General features: G+C 43.0%; 1 protein-coding gene across 4 annotated transcripts in view; it reads left to right on the plus strand.

The window, feature by feature from the left end:
• Positions 1–22,774, plus strand: part of rbbp8 (retinoblastoma binding protein 8) — a 148,063-nt gene that overhangs the window by 72,852 nt on the left and 52,437 nt on the right. For all 4 annotated transcript variants that reach the window (XM_067980740.1, XM_067980737.1, XM_067980739.1 and 1 more), the window contains 2 exons: positions 7,020–7,062; positions 19,737–19,832. In XM_067980740.1, the coding sequence (XP_067836841.1) occupies positions 7,020–7,062; positions 19,737–19,832 (139 nt within the window). The remainder of the gene's footprint in view (positions 1–7,019; positions 7,063–19,736; positions 19,833–22,774) is intronic.

Below are 22,774 nucleotides of genomic sequence, written 5' to 3' on the forward strand. Positions count from 1 at the left end.
GAAAGTGAAAATCAGCCAGCCTTCTGAGGACAGGTTCAGGCTTGTCTGTAATGCTTCCTGTGGCCAAATTGCCTACTAACACCTGAGTAATGGCTACGTGGGAAAGGTACAAGAGAGTGGTGACCACCAAATGAACCCCAGCAAGGGGTCAATGTCTTCAGGAAGAAAGAGAAAAAATGATTAACTTCTTACAAACTTAAAAAAGGAATGGAGTTGAATCTGGGATCTTCCTTTTTAGGTATAACATTATATGAGACTCTATCCATTCACTATCTTGAATACGGTGAGAGAACACAGCCTGAAATGTGAAATGGCTAAATTCCAAGTTTGTTTTTTTTAATGTTCCTTGATGTAAAAAGGGGAGGAAAAGCTAGTCATCTGGTGCCTGGTTTTAAATAGACGCAGCGAGAAACTAAATGTTTAGGCGTTTATTAAAATCCTTTATCATTCATCAAGTATATATTTTCAGGGTGTGGACGGCAGGGCAGAGTCATGTTCAGCCGTCGGGCAGACATTTTCTTTATCTTAAGCTGTCACTAAACTGTTCGCACAAATGTAGAATTTTCCCATTGCACATATCAGATGTAGGTATAGCCAAGACAACTGAAAAATAAAAACATTGGTGCATTGTGTTCTCAAATTTCTTTCTCTCTGATTTTTGAAATCCTTGCATATATAATTGTAATTGTGCAGATGTTGGCAATAAAATACTGGTTTCTATAAATATGTTAATAATCTCTGTTTTATAGTGCCATTCAGCTATACTGGCAAGCACCTACTCTTTATTCAGTGTAGCCTGTTGTGAAATTATGATTACATGCATTTCCTGTGAGGGCTGGCTGAGATGACCTAATTTTCTGTGTACATGGTGTATACTGCAGGTACCAGTTTGAGACCTACTTGGATCAATACAGTGCTACAGTCCAAGTAGCAGTTACATTTTTAATGTTACTTTGAGACTGACTGGACAGCGTGTTCTCAAACACTGAAAAGTTGAACAATGAAGTTGAAGAAAAAGTTCCTGACTGTGAACTTTACGATCAGAGTAAAATAATTTTTTTTAGTTATACTGCCACCGAGGCAGTACTGGCCTCTCATTGCTTGTCAAAATGCAATGTTGAATGTTGACTTCACTTTCCAGATATATGCCAACCTTTGTCGATGTGAGAAGAAAACCATGTCATGTTGACACAAAAGCTATAGCTGGGCCATTAGTATCTATATAATGTGATGACTGTGGTAATTGCTTTGGGATCTGATCTTCATCTCTGCTCTGCGGGCCTTGCAGGCATTGTTCAACAGGTTTTTAATCCCATGCTAAAGAGAACATAGCACTGGTCCAGTCAGCCATTTAGAAGCAAAGGCAGGCATGTTTAGAAATTTTAACCATCACGTGTTGAGGCGTGCATCAGAAAAATAGAAGACCTTGGCCTGGATTTTTACTCCGAATAAGGGTGCCGGGGGGGGGGGGGGGGGGGGGGTGAGGAGGAGGATTTTTTTCAGACGGGAAACCCGGAAGTATGGGTTTCCCGGATGTCATGCCAATTTTGATGTTAGGGCGTCTTTTAAATTCGTTCAGCAGGTTCCCCGCACGACAGCCAGCTAGACTGTCTGCGATGTTGGTTGGAAAAGCAGCCGGGGATTGGAGGCCAGGTAAGTTGGACATTGGGGAAGGGGACAAAGACTTCGGAAGTTGGAGACATCGTTGGCGGGGTAGGGGGGCCGTGGATAGATCAGGGGGGTCAGAGACATCGGGGTCGGACATGATGGCTGAGGGGTTGGACGATCATGTGTGTTGGGTTGCGGCAGGTAAGCTTGTTGGAGCTGAAGGAAACATTCTTCTCCCCCTGGCCCACAAGCAATGAAATAAAGGCACTTACCTTTTGATTCGGCCCTTTTCGCCTCCTCTTCCGTGGCGAGAATCACGAGGCCGGGAATCCTGGCCCCCAGGAATTAAAAAGTAAAACAGCTATTAAAATGGAGGCACGCAGCCTCCTTAAAATATTTTAGTCACCACCCGCCTCCTGAGAGCAGATTGGTTGCCCCCCCCCCCCCCCGTCTCTGTTAAAACCGGCAGTGGGTGGGTTGGAGGCGAGATGGGGTCGGGATTTACTTTTTTACAATTTTTACTTTCCCACTCGCCCCCAACCCACTGTCCTTGGGAGTTAAAATTACCCCCCTTGTTTTAAACTCATGGATTTTATTTAAGATTTAGTTGCCCCTTTAAAAGAAAGTAGTGCTTTCAATTATTAAACAAATTTGTCTTCATTTGTTTTCTGTGAACTAATTTCAAATGCTGACATACTACTCAGGTCTGACCCCCAACCGTGAAATGCCTTGGGATATTTTTTATATTAATGGCACTATATAAATGTAAGTAAAATTCACAGGATGTGTAGAGATAGTATATTGAGGTTTTAAATCTTTAGGAAATAGAGAACTGCCTTAGTTATGGTGCATCTACATTTCTGAGAGTGGGCAACTTGATTATTTTCCACCATTTGGATCTAAAAGGGGTAGATTATAGTACTTTCTAAATGGTGAAAAGCTCACCATTTAGTGGTGAAACAGTGGAGGTCCAAAGAGACTTAGGAGTCCATGTATACAGATCATTAAAATGTCATGGACAGGTACAGACAATAATCAAAAAGGCTAATGGAATGCTGGCCCTTTTATCTAGAGGACTAGAATACTAGGAGGTAGAAGTTATGCCACAGCTATACTAAGCCCTGGTTAGACCACATCTGGAGTACTGTGTTCAGTTCTGGGCACCGCACCTTAGGAAGAATGTATTGGCCTTGGAGGGAGTCTAGGGTAGATTTACTGGAATGATACCTGGACTCCAAGGGTTAAATTGCGAGGAGAGATTACACAAAATAGAGTTGTATTGCCTGGAATTTAGAAGTTTAAGGGCTAATTTGATCGAAGTTTTCAAGATATTAAGGGAACTGAGGGTAGATATAGAGAAGCTATTTCTGCTGGTTGGGGAATCTAGGACTAGGAGACATAGCCTAAAAATTAGAGCCAGGAGTGAAGTTAGGAAACACTTCTACACACACAGGGTGGTAGAAGTTTGGAACTTTTCCGCATACGGCTGTTGATGCTAGCTCAATTGTTAATTTTAAATCTGAGATTGATAGAATTTTGTTAGCCCCATATCCCTTAATACCTTTGGTTAAGGTGGTTATATGGAGATAGGTCATAGATCAGCCATGATCTCATTGAATGGTGGAACAGGCTCTAGGAGCTAAATGGCCTACTCCTGTTCCTATATTCATATCACAGCATTCTCAAATTGACGAAGGTGGTGCTTTTCATTTTCATATTAAAATGCATACATATAGCTTGGCTCACTGGCCTCTGATAAAGTTTTCAGGTAGGATAAGAGTGTTGCATAATTACCTTTCGAGATGATCTTGTTCTTGTTAAACCTGTTGGTGTAGTGCAAGATTGTGCCATAGTGATGCTGAACATGAACTGTAAAAGTGTGGCAAAAAGGTGACTCCTCTTTACATTTTTGAGAGCTTTTACTGTTCAACAAATTTAGGAACCAATTTCCATCTGCCATGCTCCCAAATAGCACCTGGAAAACGGGTGCAATGCAGAAAAACTATGGTCACTAATCCTCGTAGCACTGCATCCAAACTACTTCTGTGGCTTTTCTGTTGTCTGCGCCTGATAAGGCACATCAATATAAATTACGTGCAAATGGATGTCAAAGGGCTCTGAATACTGATTTCCATTAATAGCATTGAGTAAAAATCAAGGGCAAACTTCCCCTATAAAAACTGACGCTACTGATTTCCAAGCGGTTGTTTAGGTGCTATCTGTCTTGAGAGTCAGGCTGGCATCATTAAGAGAAGCCTTTGTTTTTGAATAAAAAAGAATTTTGCTGCTTCAGGACTTGTTGCAGAATGCTCTTAGTATTTCACACTTAGTGATGGAGGTGAATGCGACACTACCCCCGCCCCCCCCACCTTAACAATAAGGCTTATTTGGAGGCAGATGAGGGGGAACAGCCACAAGCCCTTTGGTAGCTGCTGAAGTAATTTACCTGTTCCTTTCTTGAGCCAGTAACAATTTTTTCTCCACCACAGCGTAAGAATATCTCCACCCCTGACCATACAACCTTCCACAACACTTGGAATAAAAATGGAAGCCTCAGAGTCGAACAAGCACCCTCTTTCCATTCCCATACCATTGTTCTTTGTACCCATATGTTTTCCCTGTTCCTGTACCGACCGCTCGGCTCTGCAGTGCTGCCCTCTTACCAAGCTCCCTCCAAGGTAGACGGCAGGGATACCTTACTTTTGATGGCTATAAGTAAATTCAGTACTCACCAATATTCACCTGCAGCTGCCACTTTTAATATTTTATGTTCCATGCACAGGAAACCCTGAAAAATTACTCTTTTTTTTCTTCACGAGGTTTCTACTGTGCATGCCCCTTTATAGGTGGAGGTTGCCTCCTAGGTCCAGGATGTACCCAGACTTCACTTATCTCTTCATGGCTACAGCTACTAGTGAACTCCCTTCATTCTGTTTGAGTCCAGGAGGAAGTTTGGGCACAGAGCTCTGAGTCCCAGCAGAGTGCACTTCTGTTATGCTGCACACTAATTGCTTTCAGACAGTGCTTGGAGAGAAAGATTGGCCTCTTGATCTCATAGAATGCTCGCTATTGATAGAGTAAAATATTTCAAACATTTTATATTATTTAAGAAAATTTAAGTAGTTTCCTTGATCTTGGATTATAGGTTGAATGAAATTGAATTTTTTCAAGAATTGTTTGGAATTTATTTATAAAGATATTCAGCAGCTATGGAAATGTCAATGTTTTGAATCTCCCGTATCTTTAGGATAGTGACAAGCTCTCTGCATTATAGTAGATGAGTTTAGCTTTTTGATTTGGATGAATTCAGTAGGTTTTGGGGGTTGAATTACAGTTGAACAGTACTTGACTGCTTGAGTTACTGCTTCTCTTGTTAGTGGCTCAGGTTGCGGTTGTTTCAATTTGGAATGCTTTGTTGAACAGAATGCCTGTTCATACAGGAGCTGTATTGTTGGGCAGTCTCATACCTTTGGATGGGTGTGGATCAGGATTAAAGTGCACTTTATATGGTTTTAATTGCAGTTGCCTATTTGACTTGGAGGAATAGAAAAGGTTTTCTTTCCCCTCTGTTTCACTACCAATCCACATGATGGAACACACACATCTCGCAGGTGTTGAATACTTATAAATGAAAAGTATCCACTTAAATGTTTCAAATTATTTTTTAAAAGTTAGTGGATAATTGTGCTTTTTTTGGTTTTTCAAATGTAGAATAAACATGTGTGATTTATTCACAAAAAATCCTGTTGATCTGGTTTTTGGATTGAGCAACTAATATTTGATATTGTAAGCTTTTCCCACAGCTCACCCTGCTTAACCCAAACCTAGATTTTGCTTTGACAAAGCTTTTACAACACTGAGAAACAATGACTGCTGTTAATGCTGTGCACATCACTAGGGCACATTAAATCATATGTATTACAATTCAAGCTCTCCCAACTTTTGTATTTACCACAAAATGCATTTTCAATAAGCAGAGCCACATCTGTTATAATCAGAAACTTGCACACTTATGTGTGCTGTGTGCCACAGGATTAACAATTATTCTTTTACTATGTTCTTCTATATCTGAAGTTATATGGGTTGCTTATCATAGAAAATAGCATGCTACCAAACCCTACTTGCAAATCATATTTATTTACAAGATTTATAATTACACTGAAGCAGAACAACAACAAATGTTTAACTTACACAATACTTTAAACTATCATAAATATCAGTGTCTGAACTCTTAGCATTTTCCAGAATCTTTTAACCAGCAACCAGGTTATGCTGCAGGCTGCAAAATTCACACTGGCTGCCAGGAGAGAACTTTGGGTTTATACATGTGCAGAGTCCTGCTGCAGGGCAGGTATACATTTGTTGTTTTGAGAGTGCGGGCAGGAGCCAACGATATAAACCACCTTACTTGGCATTTGACGAAGAAAGTCCAAACATTTGTGGTGTACAAACCACCCACTTGTGCAAATGCTAAACTGCACAATCTGATATCATTACTATTGACTACTTAATTTATCTTGGCTAGGGAGAGCAGGGGGATCTGGTCACAAAGATGTTAGTGATGAAAAACATTGCAATAGATTGATATCTGACTAGGTTTCTGTTGGTACTGATAATCTATGTTATTTCTTTTCAGTAAAGGGTTGGGTATTGCTCATACAGATAACTAGACACAAAAATTGCTAAGTAACTATGACTGATTTGATTTTCAGTTGGCTACCAACAATAGGCCCATATTAAAATAGGATATTATTGATTAAAGTTTCTTTTATGATTCTGATCACCTATTCTGTTACTGGTTGTTCAGGTTATTTGTGTTACAATATTAAAATTACGCTATCCAGTATTCAGACTATGCTTACAACTTTCTAAAGGCATTGGTAACTGACAGTAAGGTATCTATCAAAGGCAAGGTGTTATTTTAAAGTATTTATAGCTGTAGAACTATATACTGTTATAAAAGGATTATAAACAACTAAGAAAATTTGAATAAAAATGGAAATAAAATGTTGGAGAAATACAGCAGGTCAATCAGTGTCCATGGAGACAACAGACAAATTAACGTTTCGGGTATGTAAACGTCTTCAAAACTGTTCTTGGGAAAGGAGCCAAAGCACTAACTTGTCTATTCTTTCCATGGACGCTGACTGATCTGCGTTTCTCCAGCATTTTCTGGTTTTGTTCCAGATTTTCAGCATCTGCAGTATTTTGCTTTTGCTAGTTCATGCTCTGTGAATTCCTCCTCGTCTTTCAGATAATGAAGGAAAGGAATAGAATTTCAGTTAACTCGCTAGGATTAGAGGATTTTTGCTTCCTGTATGCCATCTTATTTGATCTTCATTACAGTGTTGTAATACTTTGTTGTTCTTTGTGTCGTCCTGAAACATAATTTTTATTTTTTTTAAATGCAGTGCTGCAGGTGAAAGTAACCAAACTAAAGAAGGAGAGATGTTTGTAAGTACCTTAATTTTACCCTAAAGTAATTCTTGTTATAATAATTGTGTATTATGTATAGTTGAAACTGTCCATTACGGTGGCCCAAAGAAACAGGTTGGTTAGTTTTAATACATAAGTTGCCACTAAATACAGGCAGGGTATGTGAAAAGGCAAATGTATTTCATTGTAAAGGCAGCCACAAAGACAATCTTGTTGACGATGATATTTTGTTTAATTGAAAATGCAATCATGCAATCAAACATTAAGGCAATTAACATTATTTTAGTATTACTGCACCTGCAGTGTATTTAACATGTATTCAGTAGCAATATCAACATTAAAAGTCCATCATGAGTTGTATTTTCAAAAGAAAAATGTCTCTAATATTATCTCATATCCATGACTGTGAGCCAGTGTAGACCTGCTTGAAAAGCTTCATAGTAGTTGTCAATATTTCAGTTTCTCTCTTCTCCATCATGAATTCTTTCAGTGACTTGATCATACTGTCACAGTCAGGCATGCTCACTAACAGCACTTTCAGTGGTTCCCTGTCACCACACTCTTGACGTTGATTCCTTACTTATATGATGGTTATCCATGAGGTCCCAGTCCACCAATTGAAAGCCATTTATACTCAAAACAGCAGTGTCAAGGACCCCGATATTTGGAGGGAGGGTGCGGGGGAAGCCGAAGAACTCGGCAAGACTGGGGACCCGGAGCTCCTGCTGAACTTAACGGCAGGACCTCATTATCATTTTTTTTTATCCGTTTCCCGCCCGGCAGTCAGCCAAATTGACAGCCTGGCAAATGGCCAGAAGTGAAAACCAGCAGCAGGAGGGGTCGGTCCCCAGCAATCGGGAGGGGGAACGGGCTGGCCATCGGGGGGAGAAATCAGCCATCGCAGCAGGGGTGGGGAGGGTGGGGGAAGGGTCAGCCATCGGGGCTTGGAGCGGGGGGGAGATTGGCCATCGTGGCAGGGGGAGAAAGAGGCCACGATAGGTAGGGGGAGGCCAAAGGCTTCCTTGAGGGTCCGGCGGCAGCACTCCTACTCTTCCTGGCCCACAAGGAGTGCTGAGAAAGGCACTTACCTTGTGGAGCCGGCAGTTCCTGCCTATTTTTCACCGCCAATTGCATTGTGTAAGCCCGATTTTAAATATCTCCTCTCCATCTCTCCATGGCAGGACACTCTAACTCCCCGATATCCGCCGCTGTAAAAAAGGGCGACGGTGCGTGGTGTGTTGGGGAAGCGTTTTCCGTATTTAACTCCTCCCCTCTTCACACGAGGCCAAATTTTCTGTACAAATCTGACAGTGAGCGGCATCAAGTTGCCTGTTGTGCGTCCCATCCAAAACATTATTACCGGTATCAATCTTGGAAAGCAGTGGCAGTAACCAGGAACCTGCTGCATTCAGTTTTTGCACACTTTGTGATGCCTTGGTCTAGTGGCTGCATTTTTGAAGTTGTGTTTATTGGGAAGAATTCACCTGTGATGTTCAAAAGTTTAAGTCTTTCTATTGCAGGGTGGCAACGACAGAGGAGAATTTTGCATTTCTGTCCAACACTTCTGAAATTCCTTGAGCCATTCTGTGTGATTGATGCTTTTCTGTTTGCAAGACCAGATGCCAGAATTCACTGGGTCCAGGTTTTTGAAGCAGCTTGTACTTTTCAGTGACGGCTGTTTCCTTTCTCCCCCTTGCATTTTTACAAAGAAATCCGACTTTTAAATCTTCCTTGCTTTTCTTGTCTTTGTAATATCGCCCCTAGAAGGCAAGTCTTTTATTTAGAAGTGTCTGATGTAGTACGTCAGTTTTGAAAATGTTGAAGGTACCATAACTATTGACTATTGCTCCTGCTATCTCTGCTGCATCTGCAATGTCACCACCTGTAGTGCATGCAGCAATAATATGTTTCTTTAAAGATAAAAAAAACAGCTGTTGGAAGCTTAGAATTCAGGTGTTTCCTACCTGTTCAGCTAATGCTTGGGCCTTTTCTTGCATTAGTTGCCTTGACTGCAGAACTATTCTGTGACCTTGTGGGTTGGAAACATTTCTACACCAGTTCTTTAAGGTCCTCATTGTCTGTATGTCAAGGCTTTGAATTGTTTTCTTTGTTTACAGCAAGCTGTGAATGAATCTTATTCTTGTACATTATCTGCTAGATTTGTGTCTGCCCAAATTTGAACTGCTGCACAGGGTTGCGAAAACTCATTCCTCCATCCATCAGTTTGATCCTGTGAATGTGATATCCAATTGCTGACTTGAGACACAGAAACGTTGAAAATACACAGCAGGTTACATTTGACATGAGAAAAGATGGATTAGCGTTTTGGGTGTAAAATTTGACAGACTTCTGGCTTTTTTGCTAAATAAATTTCAAGCAGAAAGGTACTCCTGTCTCCACGAAAGCAACCATTTTCAAAATGTGTGAGTTTAACAGATTGAAACTTCACATTCCTGCCCGATTACTTCATGACCCATTTCATAAGATGTTCACTATTGTGCCACTCCAGCTAACCTGGATAAAGGTTGTGCCAGCTAGGTTACAGCTGGTTATAACCAAGAAAAGCGCACACAGGTACTGCAGGGGATGATTTTTTTTCCATTGCTCCTTTATTTCAAAAGTTGAGACTTTTAAATATTCAATTTGCCTCAATATTTGATGCAGTATATTAGGAAGATAAAGTACTTAATATTCTGGGGAGAAGGGCGAAGAGTGAAAATCAGTCTGTTATAGGGATTGTTTCCAGATACGTTAGAATGCCTTAAACGTTTTGGTGTAAAAACTCCCAAATATTGTTAATATTGTCAGACATCCAAAGATGTTGGGCAATGTTGATACTTCTATTGTAGTTACTGTAATAATTGGTTGCATAAAACTGTAGTTTTGTAATAGACATTCCTCTTCATTTGGCATCTCTTACACACTGTAGGAATTTAGCCAGGCTTCCTGGGTTCTGCAAAAATCATGTGCTAAACAATCTCCTAAATTTTGATTTGGTCAAACTGGGCAGAATTGCACGTGACCTTCTGTTCATGTGTTGCATCAAGGTCCAAGACCTGCTCAATAGGACCAGTTCATTTACTCCCAGCTTTGTCAAGTGCTAGCATTGAATTTTCCCAGCTTCAAGAGTTGGGCTGCGCAGAGACTGCATATTTTCTATTACATTTTATATCTGTTTTTCTTTCAGCCTCCATGCTTCTCATACAGATACTTGTCAGGGACCTTTTGAATTAGCAATAAGCTAGAGGTGATTCAACAACCCTTATTAAGGGAAAAGATTGACCTTTTCATGGCAAAGAACAGCCAAGTTTTTGTACAAACCGTAGCAAGTGCTCAGCTCTCTGGCAGGCAGGGGTGGAAAAGAACATTTCAGGGATGTATAAATATCTGAAATACCATTGCAGATTGTGAGGTTGGGGGTGGGGGGAAGCTTCTGTCTCAAAAAAAAAATTCAGCTGCTTCTGTTAGTGTGTTTCCCCAAATAAAATGGAGCCCTTGGACCTTGACTCTAGTAGATAAAACAAAAACACAAGAATTCAAATAGCACCATCTGGGTGTGGTCTCCGTTAAATCCCCACAGAAACAGATAATGTGTAGCTTGTAGGGAGAGAAACAATCTAGTTGCCTTCAGTTGCTAGATGGGGTTTGATCTCCCATATACATGTGCTGATCCAGTACAGACTTGTAATTACAGGAAATTGTAAGTAAGAGTGGAAAATGACCATTCCATCTGCTACCAAGGACTTCATGTTATTAAAAAATCGCAACAGTAAACTCCATTGCAGATCAACATGAAAATTGTTTAAATTGCATTTATGATCTAACTACTTGCCTTGGGTTTCCAAGCCAAAAAACTTAGCTAAAATTTACAGAATAGTGATATAAAGCCTTCGAAAAACAGTCTTAAGAAAACAGGTCATTCCCTGCAGGGTTCTTCTGACCATGATGCACCCCAGGAGGAGGAGCCAAGGACCTACAGGTGGCTGTCAATCTAGACATATGTAATAGACCAACTGCTACGGCCACTTGCGGGTGGAGAGGGAGAAATTATCCGTTCTGGGGATATTGCAACCAAGCAATTTTGGGCAACAAGCATTAGACTCTTGTAGTTTTTCAACACACAAATTCCAACCCTACAAGGGGATCACCACACAGCCCTTTCAGCTATCCCCAGCTGCCTTAAAGATACAGGCCAAGTGAAACAAAAATCCGAATGAACTTCATCAGTCTTCACAACAGGCAACCTCCAAGAGGTCAGCACATATAGAATTAAATGCTCTCCTGATTCCAGAGTGCCGTTCAGTACTATCGTAGCTTGCCAGCGTACTTTCAAAAAGTTTAGGCTTCTATGGCTTTTTCCTTCACTGCAGACAGTGAACTCTCTATGGACTCCTGGAAAGGAATTACTACTGACACCACTACTGGCTGAGTCCTGAAGGACATAGCTGCCAGACTGGGCCTGCGGCAGGTGGTGAGAGAACCAACATGAGGGAAAAACCTACTTGACCTCGTCCTCACCAGTCTACCTGTCGCAGATGCTTCTGCCCATGGCCATATTGGTAGGAGTGATCACCGCACAGTCCTTGTGGAGACGCAGTCCCGTCTTCATACTGAGGACACCGTCCAACGTGTTGTGTGGCACTACCACCGTGCTAAATGGAATAGATTCAGAACAGATCTAGCAGCTCAAAACTGGGCATCCATGAGGTGCTGTGGGCCATCAGCAATATTGTATTCCACCACAATCTGTAACCTCATGGCCCGGCATAGCCCTCATTCTACCATTACCGTCAAGCGAGGGGATCAACCTTGGTTCAATGAGGAGGGTAGAAGAGCATGCCAGGAGCAGCACCAGGTGTACCTAAAAATGAGGTGCTAACCTGGTGAAGCTACAACACAGGACTTGCATGCATGCTAAATAATGGAAGCTGCATGCTATTGACAGAGCTAAGCGATCCCACAACCTACGGATCAGATCAAAGCTCTGCAGTCCTGCCACATCCAGTCTTGAATGGTGGTGGACAATTAAACAACTAACGGGAGGAGGAGGCTCCGTGAACATCCCCATCCTCAACGATGGCAGAGCCCAGCACATGAGTGCAAAAGACAAGGCTGAAGCGATTGCAACCATCTTCAGCCAGAAGTGCCGAGTGGATGATCCATCTTGGCCTCCTCCTGAGATCCCCACCATCACAGAAGCCAATCTTCAGCCAATTCAATTTACTCCACATGATATCAAGAAACGGCTGAGTGCACTGGATACAGCAAAGGCTACGGGCCCCGACAACATCCCGGCCGTAGTGCTGAAGACTTGTGTTTCAGAACTAGCTGTGCCTCTAGCCAAGCTGTTCCAGTACAGCTACAACGCTGGCATCTACCCGATAATGTGGAAAATTGCCCAGGTATGTCCTGTCCACAAAAAAACAGGACAAATCCAATCCGGCCAATTACCGCCCCATCAGTCTTCTCTCCATCATCAGCAAGGTGATGGAAGGTGTCGTTGACAGTGCTATCAAGCAGCACTTACTCACCAATAACCTGCTCACCGATGCTCAGTTTGGGTTCCACCAGGACCACTCAGCTCCAGACCTTATTACAGCCTTGGTTCAAACATGAACAAAAGAGCTGAATTCCAGAGGTGAGGCGAGAGTGACTGCCCTTGACACCAAGGCAGCATTTGACGGAGTGTGGCATCAAGGAGCCCTAGTAAAATTGAAGTCAATGGGAATCGGGGGGGAAACTCGCCAGTGGCTGGAGTTATACCTAGCACAAAGGAAAATGGTAGTGGTTGTTGGAGGCCAATCATCTCAGCCCCAGGACATTGCTGCAGGAGTTCCTCAGGGCATTGTCCTAGACCCAACTATCTTCAGCTGCTTCATCAATGACTCCCTCCATCATAAGATCAGAAATGGGGATGTTCTCTGAAGATTGCACAGTGTTCAGTTCCGTTCACAACCCCTCATAATGAAACAGTCTGTGCCCGCATGCAGCAAGACCTGGACAACACACGTCCCGCTTTCCTGCAGGAGAAGGTGGCGCATAACAGGAGGCAGCAAGTGGCAGTGACTCCATTGAACATGAACCTGCTGTCCTCTCTCAGGATGACAGCATTCCTGTCCCACCCCTGCCCCTCCGCCAGTGTCCTTGCTGTTACCTGTCAGCTAGCCAGCCCATTCCTGTAGAGTCTTTATTATAAGAACATTAGAAGATAGGAACAGGAGTAGGCCATCTAGCCCCTCGAGCCTATTCTGCCATTCAGTGAGATCATGGCTGATCTGTGACCTAACTCCACATACCTTAATACCTTTGGTTAACAAAAATCTATCAATCTCAGATTTAAAATTAACAATTGAGCTAGCATCAACTGATGTTTGCGGAAGAGCATTCCAAACTTCTACCACTATGTAGAAGCGTTTCCTAACTTCACTCCTGCAAGCCCTGGCTCTAATTTGTAGGTTATGTCCCCTAAAATGTAAGTATAGGAGACCTCCAGAAACAGGTACAAATGCATCAGCAGCCAGAAGCAATAATCCAGCAACTAACCTGTAACTCCTGCATGATCCCTTTAAATAGTGCTGGTGGGGGGTCCTCCATGCTGTTCAAGACCTGTTCAGCTTTGTGAGGTTAAGACAGTGCGTTGGCTGGAACGTTGAGTTCCAAAATTGCATCTGTCCCTTTAAATCAGCGTGGTACACTGATCTACCGCATATTCTCCCTCCTTTACATGGTGCTGGCGTTCGTTATCTGCGCTTGCGCAAACGCCTTTACCAAGATGGCATCCGGCGCTCGTCACACCAGACGCCATTTTGGGTCCTTAGGTGCAACACAGACTCCTAAGGTGCCAAATTTAGACCTCAGAGTATTTTATCGTTTATTTCAATTACTGTTTCTGGGACCTTGCTGTGTGGAAATTCGGCTGCCACGTTTGCCTGCAAAACAAGGCTGATCACACTTCCAAAATAACACCACAGTACTGCGAGCTTCTAACATAATAGAGAAGGCCTCCTCAAGGGGTGGAGGAGTATGATAACAGATATACAGGAATTGTAAACAATTTTACAACACCAAGTTATAGTCCAGCAATTTTATTTTAAATTCACAAGCTTTCGGAGGCTTCCTCCTTTGTCAGGTGAACGATGTGAAAATGAAATCCTCGAAATGAAATCGCATTTATAATTCACAGAACAATGCTTGGTGATAACAGACAGTTTTTTCAACTACCCGTTGCCAAGGCAATCAGTGTGCAGACAGACAGGTGTTACCTACCAGGTCTCACAGAATATACAAATCACCAAAAAAAAAACAACAAACAAAAAAAAACAGAGATAGAGAGGTAGAAACATAGAAAAGACAGCAACTGACCCGTTATATTAAAAACAGAAAACATTTGTTCGCTGGTGGGGTAACGTGTAGCGTGACATGAACCCAAGATCCCGGTTGAGGCCGTCCTCATGGGTGCGGAACTTGGCTATCAATTTCTGCTCGACGATTTTGCGTTGTCGTGTGTCTCGAAGGCCGCCTTGGAGTACGCTTACCCGAAGGTCGGTGGATGAATGTCCATGACTGCTGAAGTGTTCCCCGACTGGGAGGGAACCCTCCTGTTTGGCGATTGTTGCGCGGTGTCCGTTCATCCGTTGTCGCAGCGTCTGCATGGTCTCGCCAATGTACCATGCTCTGGGGCATCCTTTCCTGCAACGTATGAGGTAGACAACGTTGGCCGAGTCACAGGAGTATGAACCATTCACCTGGTGGGTGGTGTCCTTTCGTGTGATGGTGGTACCTGTGTCGATGATCTGGCATGTCTTACAGAGGTTACCGTGGCAGGGTCGTGTGGTGTCGTGGACGCTGTTCTCTTGAAAGCTAGGTAATTTGCTGCGAACGATGGTCTGTTTGAGGTTGGGTGGCTGTTTAAAGGCGAGTAGTGGAGGTGTGGGGATGGCCATAGCGAGGTGTTTGTCCTCATTTATGACATGTTGAAGGCTGCGGAGAACATGGCGTAGTTTCTCCGCTCCGGGGAAGTACTGGACGACAAAGGGTACTCTGTTGGTTGCGTCCCGTGTTAGTCTCCTGAGGAGGTCTATGCGATTTTTTGCTGTGGCCCGTCGGAACTGTCGATCGATGAGTCGAGCGTCATATCCCGTTCTTACTAGGGCGTCTTTCAGCGTCTGTAGGTGTCCATCGCATTCCTCCTCGTCTGAGCAGACCCTGTGTATTCGCAGGGCCTGTCCATAGGGGATGGCCTCTTTGACGTGGTTAGGGTGGAAGCTGGAAAAGTGGAGCATCGTGAGGTTGTCCGTGGGCTTGCGGTAGAGTGAGGTGCTGAGGTGCCTTTGATGGAGATTCGTGTGTCCAAGAAAGAAACTGATTCTGAGGAGTAGTCCATGGTGAGCTTGATGGTGGGATGGAACTTGTTGATGTTATCGTGTAGTCTCTTTAGTGATTCCTTGCCGTGGGTCCATAGAAAGAAAATGTCGTCGATGTATCTGGTGTATAATGTTGGTTGGAGGTCTTGTGCAGTGAAGAAGTTCTGCTCGAACTTGTGCATGAAAATGTTGGCGTATTGGGGTGCGAATTTGGTCCCCATGGCTGTTCCATGTGTTTGGGTAAAGAACTGGTTATCGAAGGTGAAGACATTGTGATCCAGGATGAAGCGGATGAGTTGTAGGATGGCTTCCGGAGATTGGCTGTTGTTGGTGTTGAGTATTGATGCTGTCGCAGCGATGCCGTCATCGTGGGGGATACTGGTGTATAGTGCCGAGATGTGCATCGTGGTGAGAAGTGTTCCTGGTTCAACTGGTCCGTGGGTACTGAGTTTTTGTAGGAAGTCTGTAGTGTCGCGACAGAAGCTGGGGGTTCCCTGTACGATGGGTTTCAGGATGCCCTCGATGTATCCAGAGAGGTTCTCACACAGGGTTCCGTTGCCTGATACGATAGGACGTCCGGGTGTGTTGGCTTTGTGTATCTTTGGGAGGCAGTAGAAGTCTCCCACGCGGGGAGTACGTGGGATGAGAGTGCGTAGGATGCTTTGAAGGTCTGGATCGAAGGTCTTGATCAGTTTGTTGAGCTGGTGGGTGTGTTCTTTGGTCGGATCTGCGGGTAACCGTCTGTATTGTTCCTGGTTGTCCAGTTGTCGGTATGCTTCTTTGCAATAGTCCGTTCTGTTCTGTATGACTATGGCTCCTCCTTTGTCCGCTGGTTTGATGACTATGTTGCGGTTGGTCTTGAGAGCGTTGATGGCGTTGCGTTGTGCTCGGGTGACATTCTGGACTGTCTTCTGAGTGCGGCTGATGAATCTGGCATTGACGCATTTCCTGACAGCTTAATGAACATGTAGCAGTAGGTCTGTCAAAAGTACAAACTTCACTAGCCACCGACCCAGAGCTGCTTCCATGAATATTTCTTGCTGCCAATTGACACATATATACTTGACTCAGCAGCCAAGATTATGTTGCATGGCATCCTGTGCATTGTAGCCAAATCCAGGGAACCAAAGTATCAGCTTCACTATTTACCCTTTGTCTTTGATGGTTAAGAAAAGATTCATTAGAGAACTTCAAGGTTACATAAGTTACAGAACTCTCTCGTGATAGGAACCATAGCATTCACGTAAAACAGCCTTATTAGGGCTGCCTCCCCTACAGCTGGTGATAGTGATGGGTGCTATTTTTTCAGGCTGGGGAGCAGACCTTCAAGAGATATGGGCACAGGCAACTGTTCACATGTCTTAGCATGCTGACTTTTTTTTCAGTTCAAATGCAGAAGTACTTTCAGTCAAGTAATCCAAGGTAGGGTTGTGCATTTGTATAATAATACCACAGTATTCCAACCAACAGGAGAGATGGGGAAGAAACTCATTCTTGTGTTGTCTGCTCTTCAACTGGCACATTAGTATCCACCTCACAGGGGGTGTGAGAAGGAAAGAGAATATTTGTTCATTATGTATCAAAATCTTTAACCCCTTCTTTTAAATTGGCTTATGATTTTGTTACATATAGCACACCGTGGAAGTGTTCCCCCAGCATATTTCACTTGACTCAGCAAATAGTCGGCATTGGACAACATGACAGACATTTTATTGCATCACAGTTCGTCTGTACACACCGCTAGTAAAGGGGATTTTTGAGTTATGGGATGACCCCATTTTTACTAAACTGCTGACCACCCAACTTCTCTTCCTGGATTTCATGCTAGCTGACATTGTAAATGGTTCCTGGTCCTCAGGTACTGTCCCCCTCCCTTTCAAAGCAGCTGTCATTATCATCCTCCTCAAAAAAAAAACATCCTTGATCATTTTGTCGTTGCAAACTAGTGCCCCATCTCCAACGTCCCTTTTCTTTCCAAAGTCTGTGAATATGTTGCCTTTCATGAGGTACTGCCTTCTGGGTGTTCTTTGGTGTCTTGTTTCATGCAGGCTATCTGGAAACAGCACCCAGATAGACCACCCTTGGTTCCAAATCAGGAACATCAATGTAGTTCTCAAACTTTGAGGTTCTTTGAAAGTGCGATTTAAGAATTTTTGCATGGAAAACAATGCTATTCCTGGTGTGAGATTTGGTTCATATAATTAGTGAACTGCAGGCTTTAGTTGTACATTATTTGCTTTGGTGTAAAGACTGAGTTGTTACAGGGCTATGGACAGAGTGGAGCAGCAGGTTTCGTTTTGGATTGATCCGCCAAAGAGGCGGCACAGACGCGATGGGCCAAATGGCCTCTTGTGCTGTTGTTCTCTGGTTTTTAGGACCTCCTCAAGGTTGCTCTTAAAGTTGTTTCCCAGCTTCAGAAAATTACTGTTCACTCATTTCATCTGCTGCTCCGTTGACCAGAAGTGGACCTTAGATTCCACTATATGCATGCTCTCAGTGGAGTGGGGTCTCTATTCTTATGTTTGCCGAACTCAGGAGTTTAGAAATTTTGAGCAGCTAATTGCTTCTGATGGCAAAAAACCTGTGGCAGTTTCTTTACTTAGCAGCAGGGGTGGAGCTCCTCAATAGGAACCTTCCTCCTAGATTTTGCACTGCTTGGGTAAGTTTCCTGCAGTGTGTAAAGCATGACTAATAAAGAAGAAAGTTAGATTTACCCACCTTGCAGGGTTGTCTTTATTCTTTGAATGATAGGCAAGTCTTTCTTTCTTTCAATGATGCACCACAATACCTTCCAACCAGCTTTCCAGACCCTAATAGATTCTGTTTTTTGGTTTGCTGGGAATTTTATTGTGAAGTCGGTTTAGGTAAATTTCAAAGTTTTATACAGGGAAAGTCATGTGTGACTGTCCAACGCGATAGGACAAGAAAAATTCGTTTTGGCATTAGTTCTTTAGAACCAAAAAAGCTTGCGTAAATTCCTGTAGTTTATGAAGTATACCTGTTGTTTGATAAAGAAAACAATACGGCTAATCTAATTTTATGATACTTAATGTTTGTGAATATTCAAAGGAACTTTGTACAAATTGAATTTTTTTAAACCTGAGGTGAATTTGAGTTTTGCTTTCTTAGCCTTTTTATATATGGTTCACAAATGGAAGAATCCAGCAGAATCGTTGAATAGTCTGTTGTGATTCATTGCATACCTTGCAAAATGGCTAGTCATTATACAAGTATCCCATTGTAGATATAATAGTCCTTAACAGGAGTCACTGTTACTCACTGACTCCCCCAAATTCCTGAAGTTTAATATTTCAGAACAGATAACCAGCATGACAATGGAGCTCTTGTGTAGGACTTTGCTGAACATTACAGCTAATGATTCAGTAGACGCTGGGGCAAAGGCCATTAGTAAGTCTGGACTTTTGTGCCAACCTGTCAATCACATTTGTCAAAAGAACCTAAACCTCCCTTTGCTCCTGCAGTTTTATTTTTAATTTACTTTTGAAGCGCTTCAATTTTATGCTGCTGTTTACAATGATAGCTTTTAAAAAAGCACCATTTTGGAATATTTGAGAATGTTATGTCTTCACATCAGTATAATTGTAGCAAATTGATGAAGGTGATAAATAATGAAGGAATCCATTTAAACTCCCTTGTCTTATAAACTAATGGTAGACAATTTCTGCATACTCTGTCTTCTGCTAACACAGAAACTCTAGTCTGACTTGCTTCATTTTAAAATCCAAATGCATGCTATCTTCATTAAACTATGCTTCATGACTCTTGACCACTTCAATTTAAAAGGCATCGGACTGGACTTTAGCATTGGGAAACACTTCAGACTGAGCAATCACATGAACAAACAAAAGAGATCTTATTGTACCAAACAGCTGAGAAGCTGCCCGGCTAAATACTATAGAAAAGTGGGGTAGGGGAGGGGGGAGTTGGAGGCGAGGTTAAATCTTACTTATTTAACCTCAGTCTTAATTTTTTCAAGAATTATCAGCGTTAATCTTGCATAGGTTTAAAGAGTTGCTATCTGTATGTCCTTTTAAAATTTAGTGCGCAATCTTGAACATTAATTCAGATTAGAGCAAGGACGTGCATCAAATTTACATTTGTCATGACATATCACGCGCCTAGACAGTCAAATATTTTCTGCACTGCTCTACTACTTGAAAACCAATTGGAGTTCAGTACTGAATTGGGATAATCAAAAATTCACATTTGACATTCAGATAAGAGGGGACTTCAAGATTTGTTTTATTTTAAATAATTCCTGAATATTTTGAGTATGTCCTGTGTTAATACATAATTCTATTTTCCCAGAGATGCTCAGAGACTTGAAGAGTACTACAATAAAAATCAGCAGTTAAGGGAACAACAAAAAGCACTACATGACAACATCAAAGTTTTAGAAGACAGGTGAGATATGATGCAATTTTTAAAAAAAATACTCAATGGATCATATTAGAAGGGTGTCATTGTAAATTACATCATGCTAGAGATGCATTGGAAAGACATTTCACTGGAGAAGGCAATTTTGATCGGCCTGAGGCCACACCGTTCCTGCTCGGCGACAGCTTATCTTCACCGACTTTGAAGTCGGCCGCAGCTTCAGCTGCAGGCGGGGGGACTAATTTAAATGTAAAAGTCGTAGCCCAATGATGTCATTGATGCCGCAACCTGATTTTCACAATAATTCGGAGAGGCTCGTCCATTGTCAAACCCGTCAGAGAAACCTAGCAGGAGGTGCTGACTGGCCAGAAGAGTCCAAGGTAAGTTTAAAAAAAAAAAAAAAAAATACTTTTCTGTGAAATCCTTCTAGGCCAGGAGGAGCAGGAATGCTTCCCCCAGGCCCTGCAAGGAGTCCTTGGACCACCCCGGCCTTGTGTCTCCCTCTCGATGTGGGTATCCCAAATCCCTTGGCGAGCCTAAACTTGTTACAGTCAGAGTTTGGTAGTTTGTGGGCAGTGTGCTTTCAAGTTGAGGTTGCTGAGGGGAGGGAGGGACTTATAATGATTATTGCAAGCAGGAGGTGAGACGAATAGCCTAAGGCTGTTGCTGATTTAGTGAACAGAGGAGTTATTTATCTCCTCTTCCTGAAGGGGCAAGGATGTGGAGATGCCGGTGATGGACTGGGGTGGACAAATGTACATGTAACCCCACCAGCAAAAAAAAGTTATCTGTTTTTAATACAACTGGTCATTCTCTCTCTCTGCCTTTCGGGTGTCTCTCTCTCTCTCTCCCTGTCTTTGTGTTATGACCGCTTGTGTATTCAGTAGTCTGGGATGTAATGTTTCTCTGTCTGAACACCATCCACTCTTTTGATTGCTTTGATTATATCTATGCTGAGGTGTGATAACGGGCAGTTGGAAAGATTATCTGTAATCACCAGGCATTGTTCTCTGACTATATATGCTGTGCATTTATGGAATCCTACATTCACCTGACGAAGGAGGAAAGCTCCGAAAGCTTGTGATTCAAAATAAAGCTGTTGGACTATAACCTGGTGTTGTAAGACTCCTTACATTTGAAGGGGCAAGCAAAGGGGTTGATGACCATAAGGAAGAACATGTGGGAAGTAGGGTTGTCACCTTCATAGCCACACAGACAAGGCAGTGCCCCTAATGGAAAGAGATTCCAAGTCAGGGTCCTGTAGCTGGGATATCTTGGTGACCATGTCAGACACTGCTTATAGGGAAAATCCAGATAGAAAGAAGAACGAACTTGCATTTATATGGTGCCTTTCATGACCTCCGGTGCTTCACAACCAATGAAACACTTTTGAGGTGTAGTCACTGTTGTGATGCAGGAAAGAGGGCAGTCTATTTCTACACGGCAAGATTCCACAAACAGCAATGAGATTAATGACCAGATAATCTGTTAAAGTGATATTGGTTGAGGGATACAAATTTGCCAGGACACGGGGAAGAACTCCCCTGCTCTTCTTCAAATAGTGCCAGGGAATCTTTTAGGTCCACCTGAAAGGGCAGACAGGACCTTGCTTTAATGTTTTGTCTGGAAGACAGCATTCCCTCTACTAGACTGAACAGCCAGCCTAGATTTACAGGCTGAAGTCTTATGAAGTGAGGTTTGCACTAACGACCTTCTGACTCGGAGGTGAGAGTGCTAACACTGAGCTAGATGCTCCATGGCCTGTAGACCCTGTGGCGCAAGTACCTGCAGGTCGGCTGTTGCATGTGTGCATCATGCCGCACTCTCCTGGCTTCCATCCTTTCCTCTTCAATGTCATCATCGTTGTCTTCAAACCACAGGAATAATGGAATCCCCAGAGGGAAATCCATTATTTCACAAGTAGAAGTCCCTTTAAATTCTCAGCAAGTTTCGTGAAGTACCTTTTTAAATGCTAAAAAATTGCAGCTTCAAAGTAGTGGAAGTCACTCCCAGCCAAAGTGCACATATGTGTGACCTTTCGCCTTCCTGATCTCTTTCCGCCTTTGAGGCACCATGCAGGATCAGCATCACCACCTTTTACAGTGGCTGTGATTACAGGGGCCGAAACATAGGCAAATCTCAGGGAGGGGGGCACTTGGCCTTGCCCTCCTGCTTCATTTAAATCTAGTAGGACGCTCTGATGGCACGTGGATCGGGATTACAGTGGGGCCATGGGAGGCAAATCGTGGCAACGATTTTTTTGGGACAACGTTTCAGTGGAAGGCCCCTCCATCCGATTTTATTTGACAGCACCAAAAAAACAGCTGACAACCGGAATTGTTTTTTTTAAAGAGAAAAGCCAGGCCTAAATTTCTTAGCCCTGAAAATTCATGGCATGGCACATCTCGGCATAAGTGCCGAGATGTGTTTGCCCCTGATATCTGCAGACCCCGCTAAAGCTCGCAGGGTCAGGGGGAGGTTTGAATGTCTTTGGCTGGCTAGCGCACATCTAGAGCCCTGCAGCTGGAGACACTGGGGGGAAAAATTGGATAGGGGCCGTTCTTGGGCGTAGATAGCGTGATGCGCTATTACCCCAAACCCAATGGCCCTGCGCAGGCAGGACGCAAGTTTCAGCCCACCGGAGGACTTACCTGCAGTCAGCGTTCCATTCCAGGCCTTGCACGTGGAATCAATGCAATTCACACTTTCCACCACCAGAGGGAGCTCAGTCTCTTAAAGGGAGGATGTTTCTTAGAAATCTCTTAAAGGTAGCTGGTACCTGTTATTTGCTGAAAATAACAGTCTACTGTCTGTACGGAGTCTGAACAGATGCAGGTCCCATCCCTATGTTTACACACTGACGAGTTATGTTAAAACATTGAATAAAGGTTGCGCACTACTAAATCCCACGTGTTCCAATCTCACCAATCTGCTGATCTGTGTTGGTACCAAGCCTGCGAGAGTGCGTG

This window comes from Heptranchias perlo, chromosome 3, assembly GCF_035084215.1.
Source record: "Heptranchias perlo isolate sHepPer1 chromosome 3, sHepPer1.hap1, whole genome shotgun sequence".
Taxonomy (NCBI): domain Eukaryota; kingdom Metazoa; phylum Chordata; class Chondrichthyes; order Hexanchiformes; family Hexanchidae; genus Heptranchias; species Heptranchias perlo.